Raw genomic sequence first — 10,915 nt, forward strand, 5'->3', positions numbered from 1 at the left:
CATGCATCTCAGGAATGGGCTGCCCAGTAGTCCAGGTGCTGCTGTGAAAATCTGCCCACCGCTGGCCCGAGGCCCTCAGGATACGCCTGGAGGGTTATTTGGGTGCTTGGGGCGGCACTGGTTGCACCCCTGTACACGCTGGGGCCGGCGAGGCGGAGGCTGCTCACCTCTGGGCTGACGCCAACTGCCTACAGCAACCTGGCTGTGTTGCCAGGGCTGCGGCAGTGGGTTTAGGTGATGTGAGCGTCGTGGGTCCCGTGCGCCATGTTGCCTGGAGCGCTGAGCCGGGGGTCCCATGCTCCTACCCCAATGACCCCAGGCCTCTGAAGCCTGGCTCGACTGCTTCCTGCGCTTCAATGCCCTTTCTGTCTCCGGCCCGAACAACTGCCCAGGCACAACAGGAAGCTTTCATAGTGTTTGTCTACAATCATCAGACATAGGCGCCTGTGCAAGCCACACCTGACGTCGTGTCACGACGAGGGTGGACATCAAGCGGCCAAGTTCTCTGGACATCAAACCAAAGGCCTGAAGTGCCGCATCCTTTGTGTCACCCAGCTCTCTCCCTTCATGCTCTGGCTGTAACATTTGGGACTGGGTGAGGAGGAGCACAGAGAGGGAGTTCCCAATACGAACCATGCGGGCAGCAGTGTCATAAGCCTTTGAGAGAAGGCTATCCGTGACCCGGCACTGTGGCCTTGGACAGCGGGCCTTGTTTTTTAGTACTTCATCCGGTGAGCGGATCAGCGAAGCAATACACTGGTCCACAGGAGGCACGTGAACCAGGCCATGTTCCTCTGCGTCGCGCATGGAGGCCAGGGTCCTAGTATCCCTGCCATGGTGGGCAGATGCCCTTGGATCCGCCCAGCAGCGCTTCAGCTCCTCCAAAAAGGCAGGTGAGGGTGGGACATCAAAGGGTGGGGCTGCAGGAGTCCGTCGAAAGAATGGGTTGCCCACAAGGTGAGTAGCCGGTGCGTCATCCAGTCCGACCTTAGCCAGGGCTGCACGCAGTGTCGCTCGCAATGGGCAGGGTCCCTCCCCCAGCTCAGTGCTCCCAGAGCTCCTGAGGGAAGTCTCTGAGCCATCCTTAGCCTGTACACTCGCAGGCTCAGCCACCTGAAATGACAGTTCAGGGGAAGGATCCTCCCTGGGGCTAAATGCACCTTTGCGGGCTTGAAACATAGAGTTAGAAGCCCTTGTCGACATGACATCACCCCCGTCCTCATCTGAATCCCAGGGAACCACCTGAGGTGGGGAAGGTGGAGCCCGCACCAACGCTTTAAGCTGCTCTATTTCAGCACATAAAGCCGCCATCTCCTGGCAAGAGGGAGCTTTCTCCTTCGCCTTTTTTCGTTCAGGGCTACTGCGCTCTCCATGTGGCCTGCCTCTGCGCTTCTCCCGCTGTTTGCGGGAACCAGAGCTTCTATGACAGAGCCCAGAGGGCGGAAGGTCATCCCCAAACAGGAGGCCTTCCACCTGACGCAGCCTTTCCTCTCTTACTGAGAGTGCACTGCAAAAACTCCTGATCTTGCCAAGACTTACCATCTTATATCTAGCCATATATTCTTACTGAACTTGTTTTGAGAATAATGTACTATGCAAGAGCTGTTTGTGTAAGATGATAAAGATTGTTTTAAGAATATTTTACTTCTTCTTTCTTACTTGGTTAGCAAATCTTAAAATTAGGTATTTTACAAACAAATTAAGCTAAATTACCACATTGCCTCTTTTCAATTAGTTTTTTAGCTGTGGGAACTTGTTTCAAGACTGCCCAGTAACTACTGTTTTAAGAATCACACTTGGGATACATTAAAGTCACATTATTATATTTATTCCAAATACTGGTGATGTGAAATCATTACATTAATTCACAAAGCAATAACAAATCATAGATATGGATTGGACAATATATCAAAATTCAATGTATCGCAATACAATACTTATCATAGGGCAGAAAAATTAATGTTGATATTAGCTCCATTTTATTCTGCTGTAGTAATCACAAATGAGACGGCTTGACCATCACAATTTCATAAGCTCTCCATCAAAATTATATTATTTCTCTATAGTTGGTCCCATGTCTGTAACCCCTTTTGTTGCTGAATTATAAGCGTTCAAACATACACCGAGGTCAAGGTTCAAAGGTCAGTATTTCAAAGCAGGAGCCATGTAGAATCTTCATACTGACATATGTTACTCTCCAGGTCGAGACCTTTCCAACGATGTATTTGGTTTAGCTCTACGACAAAGAAACAAAAAGCTTCATTTTATATATTGGGCCTTCAAAGTGCTCTGTGAAACTAGGCCTGGGATGGCTTGTGTCCCTGAAATGAGAAAATTAAAACTTTGTTGTGGAGCTAAACCAAATACATTGTTGGAAAGGTCTCAAGGTCTCGAGGTGTATGTTTGAAGGCTTATAATTCAGGCTTATAATTCAGCAACAAAAGGGGTTACAGACATGGGACCAACTGTTATAGAGAGCTCTTGACCTCAGCTATCATGTGAGTATAGTCAACAACTGGGGGCACTGTCAAATATGGGTAAAATATGGTTACAATTAATTTTCACCCATTTAACAATTAGATATTTAAAATCTGATTACACAAATGTGTTTACCATCCCCTTAAACTCCTCAGTGTACTCTCAATTCAGTATTTACAACTTCCAATTCTAGGAAAAACACTAATATTTTTTAAAAACTACAGTTCCCTAGAGCCACACCATGCAGCTTGATACAAATTAGCCCACAGTTGTAGTTCTTCCGGTTTGCAAATTAGGGTTGTAAATCTAGGGGTTGTAAAAAGATATATCTACTGAATATCTAGTACAGCCGAACCAGTAATTACACTGCATCTAGATGATCTATGTTAAGAAAAAGTAAAGATGTTAGTTTATTTCAGATATTTTAGCCAAAACAGGAGTCGACACACACACACACACGTTGGATGACGTGGCTCACGGAAGGGCATTGCGGGCGGACTTGGCGCGTTCGACTTCTTTGGAAACGCTCCTGTGGGTCGTATTAGAGGGTAGGAACAAACGATCTATGGGGTCGTTTTTTGGGGGAGGACAGTCTCGGTCACACCTATCATTTTGAGGAATCACATTCACGCGGGTTGGAGGAAGAGAAGGGAACCCACACGTTGGATTCCATGGAGGGAAGGTATGCCTTCATATTATATTTAAAGCACATTAATTTGTCACGATAGAGATATTGTTGAAGTTGAAAATTCACTGAAAATTTTAAGCTACCTTAATACTGCGATAGCAAATGCGAAAGCTGCGAGGTAGGCCAAGCAATTATTTGGTATCTTTAGCCGCTAGCTAACGTTAACTTAGCTAATGTTAACTTAGCTAATGTTAGCTTTTGGTAGCCTGGTTTGCAGCCCCTATGAATCGCAGTCTTTAGCGTCGTTTTGAATTTGCATGGCAATTCATAAGGCCTTTACACATGTATTATTCTATTGATATGTATTTAATTTTTTTTTTTTATCCACTTATTTAAGAAAGTTTGTTATCATAATATATTTTGTTAAGTCTTTGGATGATCAGTCTAATTCATTGACAATAATTAAACCAATTACAGGGAACATTTTCAACCATTTTAAATGTCATGCTTGTCATTTCAACAAAACAAGTGGCTTGTAAGTTACGGGGTTTGTCCTATACTTTTAAGGTTATATCACAATTATTCCAGTAAGTGTCCAAAGGTAATAGTAACACATGAACTCATTAATTAAGCTGCTTATTTTGTTAAAATGACAAGCATGACATTTAAAACAGTTGAAGATGTTCTCTTTATTAATTTAAGTTAATAACTATGAATTAGATTGATTATCTAAAAACTTAATAAAATATATCATAACAGACAAAGTGAAAAAAATATTTTTTAAAACTCATAAGTAGAGTAATTCATGTGTTAAAGCATTGCAGATAACAAGTTGTGCTTCTATTTTCATACTGGTAGTTTTTAGCCTGCAAGCCTGCTGAGCTGTCTAGGATTCTCATTCCCTGTTGCTCGTGCACAGTAAATCCCACATTAGCTTTCAGCTAGGCAACTTTCGCAACTTTCGACTGCTGCAGGACTTGAGATCCAAGATAAGCATCATACTTTAAAAAACGATCTCGAGTTATCAGGGATAACTTGTCCTAAGCCTGTCTGACTAAACTAAACATCATCTTTTTTCTTCCCACCAGGTTAGGAAGCGACTAAAGGGACCACAGCAAGGGGACAATGGATAATGTTACAGTGTCAATTTTAAATGGTATGTCATGTTTGGGTGTTAAAAAGCTAAATACTAAGTTTTGATTGTAAAATGTTGGATAGTAATGATCCTGCTGTCTTTATAGCTGCCAACATTGATGAGGCGTTGCTGCACACCCTCACTCGTGATGATTTGAGAGACCTTTTTCCTGGGCCAGAACACTTTCTTAGGAGGAAAAGAGTGTGGGCTTTGATCAGCCCAAAGGTAATTGGTTACCTATTTTGCTCTGTAAACAAGTTGCACAAGACATGTTGTTTCTGATTGTCTCCATTGTTTAACTTGTAATTTTTTTTTTGATCTGCTGTTGTAGGATGAGAATCCCATTTTACAAGATAAAGCTGGCTCTGTTGAAACAGGAACTATGTCTTCACCTAGTGGAACACTTACAGTCTACCCCCAAGCATCCACTCCTTTGGTGAAGAAAAGCCCAAGGAAGACCCTACAGCTACCCAGTCCACCAGAATATGTGATCTATACAGACAGTGAGTTGGAACAAGCTCGTAAGCACTACTTTGAGATGGCCCGCACTGGCAGAGAGGGGGAATGTGTCATGTCCAAGGAGCTGAGATGCAGGCTGGTGAGGAACACAGTCACCAGCATGATTTCCATCCTGAGGGCAAGTCTACAAGGAGAGGAGGTCCAGTACCCTTCCAAACATGAACTCACTGCCATGGCTAAGAGAGTAGTGGAGTATTATCCCATGCTACAAGACAAAGAAAAACCTGTAAAACATGTAAGTCATTAAAATTTGGGACTGTTTATTTCTTACACTTATTAAGTATTTATCGATTTTTTTCTTTCTTTTTTAATTCACTGTCGTTTCTCTGTGACATTTTTAAAAAAGTAGTCAAGGCTTTCATTTTTATTTTTTCTCTCAAAATGATTCAAATTTTATTTGCCACAGATGAGCATTTACGGTAATCTTCATAAGAGGCTGCTAAACGTGAAGTCCCCACAAAAGAGGCAGGGGCCTACACCAGAGAGGGGCCGTCCAAAGAAGAGGCGTTGCATTGACTTCTCAACAGGTGACACGGGAGAAGATTATGACGCTGACTCAAGTGGTGCATCAACAGTTCTATTGGATCAGAGTTCTGGGACCAGTTCTGATGATAACCACACTACATGTAAGTGGAATCGCGGAGTTTGACAATGATGATGGGCGGTAGGGATGGGCAAAATTATGAGAGTGTTGGATATCATAATATTTTACAGACATTGTGACACTAATTGGGTCTTGATATATTGTGATGTGAAAGTTGATGTCTAATTTATTTTCATTCATCAGGTTCTCTACTCGAAAGAGCATATCCACACATTGTTGAATGCATAACATTACGCACAACATTACAGTTGTATGTATTATAAGTATGTGTGTGGGGGGGGTTACGATAGTTTTGTATGTTTTCCACTTTATATTGTCAGATTATTTTTTACAGACATCACCCAGATTTGTGTTTTCCATTTTAGCAGACAAGGATAGTCTGCCAGCACAGGCCAGGCATTATAAGACTCAGGAGATGTACAGGAAACAAAAACCGAACCAAGACGCTGTCTCCCAACTCATTGACCTTGAGTTTGAAGCAAGAAGAACCTTCATTGACAGTGATGCCCTGAAAGAAGAGGACAGGCCCACAAAGATCCTGGATGCATATCCATGCTTCAAGGATCTTAATAATGTAAGTGAATAACTTGCCATTTTTGCTTGTCCACAAAACAACCAAAATTGCAGATTTTAACGCTCATTTGCACTGTTGGTGATGGATGAGCTGCGTCGGGTCCTGGATAAGGGCAACCGCAAATACATAGCAGAAGTAAAGAAGAGATGGGAAGACTTTTGCTCCAAAGTGCAGTTTTACGGAGTTTGGAAGAAAGTGATGAAACCACCCATGACCCTGGATGGAGGTAAGTCACCTTGCAGTGTCTCTTAACACAGTGTGTTGCTATTTCCACAGACATGGCTGGGAATAGGATTGTGTCTGTCGCCAATGTGTAAGGCTGACAAAATAAATCCAGAATGATAATGCTGTGTTCAAGATGACAAAATAATAATTTCAGTTGCCTGTGACCTCAACATTAACCTCATAGTGATGTTTAGGAGGGCTAACTTTGAGCTAAAATGTGATTTGTTTTCTCCTAGTGGAATTCACCATTGCACTGTTCAAGGCACTCCCCACACTCTTTCCTTCACCAGCTGCACCGCCTAAGAAAGTGGGACATGCCAGTGAGGCATTGCTTCATGTCTTTCAGGTGAGGGATTGTTCACATTATGTGTCACATTCAAATCTTGATGTTTGTCTACTTGTGTGTCTGTAAGGGCATTTACATGCGTTTCATGCGTTATCCTTTTTGTTAGTCTCTAATGGTGCGTCGCCTCTCACAATTAGGCCAAAAGTTTCCAAAATATGTAGCGGGGGCCCGCACTCTGAAGACACAGTGACTGAGGCAGGAGATCAAGCCATTATTTTCATAATGACTTTATTGGCGGACATGTTTTCGCTTTTTCATTAGTGCATTAAAACAGTGTTGTCTGTGCATTCACATACCACATGCAAGGCATTATTACTTCAATCATAGATACAGTATATACATAATGGTAGTAGGGGGTCTGCTATGGTAGTTCTGTTCTACCTTAAAGATGTTTATCAGTTTTTGTCTGTCTCCTTTAGCCAACAGAAGATCCCACCGTCTACCTCCAGAAGAGATCTCTCTCCAGCCCTGTTTTGCTCCTCGATGGGTCCAACTGCCTGGTCGCCATTGGAACCACTCCCATCACCACATTTGCTGAGGAAGACCTCTATGAAGGGCTGCTCTATCTAATGGCCTATTACTACACCCTGCATCTTACATATCCAAAGTGTGTGGCAACTCTCCTTTCTGTCATTCAGACAGAAATCTTACAGGACGCTATCCATGACCGAGACGCCACAGGCTCATACAAAAGAGCCATGGCTGAGTGGAAAGCTTTTGTTGGGACGTAGAGCTGTTGGGGGTAGTAGGGCTAGGTATTGTTAAACAATTGATACTGGTACCAGTTTCTGTGCCTTGATACTTTGAGTGAAATCTAGCTTATGAGGGCCTGGTAGAAAGTCATGTCTCTTGTCTGGAGGGGGCTAGTGTTGGAGAGTTGTCATGTAAGAACAGGAATATTGAAGCTCTAAGTTTAAATTCTTCCTTTTTGTTTTTGGTTTATCCAACATAAAGTACTTACTGTTGCCATTTTTTTGTCTCATCCACCAAAGTATTCAGTCAGTGCCAAAAATGTTCTGTGCCTGGTGCCTAGCCCTACGAAGGGGGTTCCAATTGTTGTAGATATTAATGACGGTTTATTATGTTTACAAACATGTTACCAGTGTTGGGAGGAACACATTACAAAGTAATGCACTGCTGTAACATTATTTTTTCCTGTTACAGAGTAGTGTCAGGCAATCTTGTTTCAAGTAGTGATGTTTCAATTCAATATTGTAATTCTAAGTAGTGATATAAGTAATATGTTACTATTTTGAGAAGCAACAACCTATGTGTATTGTTTTTTTATTTTTGTTTTTTTGACCTTTGAACTACCCCAACACTGTTACAAGGCAATCTTTTTCAGATGGCAGTGCAAGTTGAATAAATAAATGTGGACAATGTCAGTTCTGTGTGTGTTTGATTTCATTTAGTGGAAATGCTTTGCCTCATTTTAAGCCATAAATGCTAATGATGGATTATTCTTGATTCAAGAGTATCTTGAATCAAGGATATGAATTTGTTTTGTAGTTCTGGTTTTAAGATCCTTTTACTTAAATTAAGAAATTAACAAACAGTAAAAGAAGAATTGACAGCTTGTTTTGAGTATATTTGGCTTATTACTGTGCTTTGAATCAGTGTTTTTCTGCTTATTTCAAGTAATTTGTCACTTTTCTAGCATCCAGATATTTTTCTTATTTCAAGAATTCTTATTAAGTATAATTATCTTACTGCACTGGCAGATTATTTCACTTGTTACAAGTCTGTATCTCCTCAAATCAGAGGTGGGAGTAAGTCACACGTGCAAGTCACAAGCAAGTCTCAAGTCTTAACCTTCAAGTCTCAAGCAAGTCCCAAGTCACTGTTTAGACTCAAGCAAGTCAAGTCGAGTCACTGCTAAACGTGAAGCAAGACAAGTCAAGTCATTGCTCAGGTCAAGCAAGTCACAAGTCAAGTCACCATGAAAGAAGTGCTTAAAACAAGAGAGAAAGGGGTACAATGGCGAGCCGTGTCATGAGAAAACTGCACCTGTTAGTCTCTACAACTAGGGATGGGTATGGTTAGGATTTTATTAATACCAATACCACTATTGATACTGCTTATCGATACCAATACTTATCAATACTCTTGAGTGCAAAATACATGTTGTTAAAAAAATCAGTACTACTTTTATATTTGTTTGGGCAAAAAATATTTAACAAAATAGTTTTGTTGATAAAATGAATTAGATTGTTTTCTCAGACAAAACATGATGATGGGACCAATTGGTATAGATACTGTAAATGTCTGGTAGTTGTTGATACTTGAGAAATTTCTGTTTGTTGGTCTTCACTAACTTAATGGGAATATGACTGTAATATAGTGTGTGTCCACCAATCACTAGTTACTGCTACCTTTGTGAGCTGCAGGTATGTTTTTCTTTTCAACCTCCTTCCTAAAAATATAGGCTGCTCTGGTTACATTAGGTTACACTACTGACATTTTAAAATCACTTATTACATTAAAACAGACATATATGATAGCATATAATATTGGTATGCTATTTCATCTCTAAGCATTTTGTCATTTTTCCTTTAATTAGGCCTTCCATTGACAGTTTTCAACATAGAGGATAGTGAGTGACATTAAAATAGAGTGATGTTAAAATAGAAGAGTTGAAATGACTAATATTAGGTGTGGAGAGTGACTAGCATGTCTGGATGATCATGGCAGTTTTGAAATCTTTATCTAAGACCCTTTGAATGTTGAAATAGATTATACCCGCAACAGTTTGCCACTTTATTATACATTTATTATGCGGCACACGCCTACCTACTGTATAGGCAATTGTTCAAATTGCGCGAAAATGAAACATAGTAGCCTATTCTATCTGATGATTACTATTTTCTGCAGTGGATTGTGTAGACTAATACATCCATAAATTTAGAACACTGAAATTTTATTCCTCATCAAGGAAAAATACCATCTTGTTTGCCTGATCTCGCAGGATTGCATTTGTCACACAGTTGATTAGAGAGAGGGAGAGACCATTCTGCGGTTACATGTGTGACCATAGGGTGTGAACACAGAGGGGACCTCTGGCGTAAACCTGACAACGCCACCCTGGGAATTGCACCCAGAGAGTTAGTTTTACCAAAACCTCACACAAGAGAACACAAGTTCGTAAAGGAGGAGCAGAGACCAGGTTTCCAAGGTTAAAAAGATACTTTTATTTAGGAATAAAAGGATCAAAGGATGCTGCAGGGGAAGACCAAATTAGTTTTAAAAGATACAATTTATTTGGGCATAAAATGGTTAAAAATATAAAAATGGTTTAACCAATAAAGAGAATTTGCACTAGAGCTGGAAGTTACCGACCAAGGCAGGTGGCATACCGGAGCCGGGGGGGAACCAAAGGCCAAGCCTGGTTGGAAGAAAACTATACGCAACCATTCGTGAGTTCACACACACACACACAACAAATCACACAGGTTAAAGTGCACAGTGCAGCACAGCAATAGGTTACACACTCATGCATGCAGTGAGAGAGGGAGGCTATCGGCGTAATAGGCCCCGGCTTAGGCTGCCACCAAACCCCGGAAGGCAAGACCCCATCTACAACAAGGGAGACAAACAAACACGGCAGATGGTTGTGAACATATATTATCAACCTATTCATAGGATGACAGAAGGCCTAAAAACACTAAACATAATATAAAAAACAACATGGGCAAAACAGCAGTTTGTGCTATAAAAAAGAAACAAAGAAATGGTTACACACTGGCAATGCTATGGTCCAACTCAAACATGTAAGGGCTGACTGTCCATCAATCCTGTTTTTACCTTAACTTATCACACAAGTGTCAAGACAACGCTCCTTGGGTCTGGTACTCTGGGCAGGGGCTGCGATCCACTCTAGGCTAAAGACATGTTAGGTATGAGTGGCTACCATGACCAGTTTGAAGGAGGTGGTGCATGCAATATGTTTAACATACCTTTGCCAGTGGGCCCACAATTACTCCAGCAGGTTTGCTGCGAGTCAGGGGAACAGATAGCCTAAAATACATTAAGAACAATAAAATAAATAAGTAAAACCCACCAACTGAAGTGCAAACAAACAGCCACAGGAAACATTACCTTTAAAGTAAAAAAGTACTGCTGCCCAGTTTGAGAGAGAGGCCATACCTAGTCTGCCTAGCAAACTGCCAGTTTATATAGGGGGGAGGGGGAAGACACACCTGGAACCTGTTAGGAGGGGAGTACCCTTTAAGGTGGACCCATATTCTTAAGGTGGACCAGTTCACCCTGTTACAACCTACCCCCCCCCCCCCCCCCCCCCCCCCCCATCTTGCATCATCGTCCCGATGATTAACTAACTCCAAGGTCTAAACAAGGCTGTCATACCACCTGTCCCAGGCACCTGGGAGGCTGTAGCCCTATTTACCCAA

At 41.7% G+C, this 10,915-nt stretch overlaps 1 protein-coding gene across 1 annotated transcript; it reads left to right on the forward strand.

Annotated features, from left to right (window-relative positions):
• Positions 1 to 4,313: 4,313 nt before the first annotated feature.
• LOC144542119 (uncharacterized) lies at positions 4,314 to 7,240 on the forward strand. The gene is made up of 7 exons (XM_078287569.1): positions 4,314 to 4,512; positions 4,664 to 4,995; positions 5,167 to 5,386; positions 5,730 to 5,933; positions 6,012 to 6,164; positions 6,400 to 6,509; positions 6,929 to 7,240. Exons 1-7 carry the CDS (start codon positions 4,314 to 4,316, stop codon positions 7,238 to 7,240), a joined length of 1,530 nt encoding a protein of 509 aa, XP_078143695.1.
• The last annotated feature ends 3,675 nt before the right edge of the window (positions 7,241 to 10,915 follow it).

The sequence above is a fragment of the Centroberyx gerrardi genome, chromosome 13 (assembly GCF_048128805.1).
Source record: "Centroberyx gerrardi isolate f3 chromosome 13, fCenGer3.hap1.cur.20231027, whole genome shotgun sequence".
Taxonomy (NCBI): domain Eukaryota; kingdom Metazoa; phylum Chordata; class Actinopteri; order Beryciformes; family Berycidae; genus Centroberyx; species Centroberyx gerrardi.

Coding starts and splice junctions, on each gene's coding strand:
- LOC144542119 (XM_078287569.1), top strand. CDS start 4,314: ATGTTGGATAGTAATGATCCTGCTGTCTTTATAGCTGCCAACATTGAT. Junction 4,996..5,166: donor AAGAAAAACCTGTAAAACAT/GTAAGTCATTAA, acceptor TATTTGCCACAG/ATGAGCATTTACGGTAATCT. Junction 6,510..6,928: donor CATTGCTTCATGTCTTTCAG/GTGAGGGATTGT, acceptor TGTCTCCTTTAG/CCAACAGAAGATCCCACCGT.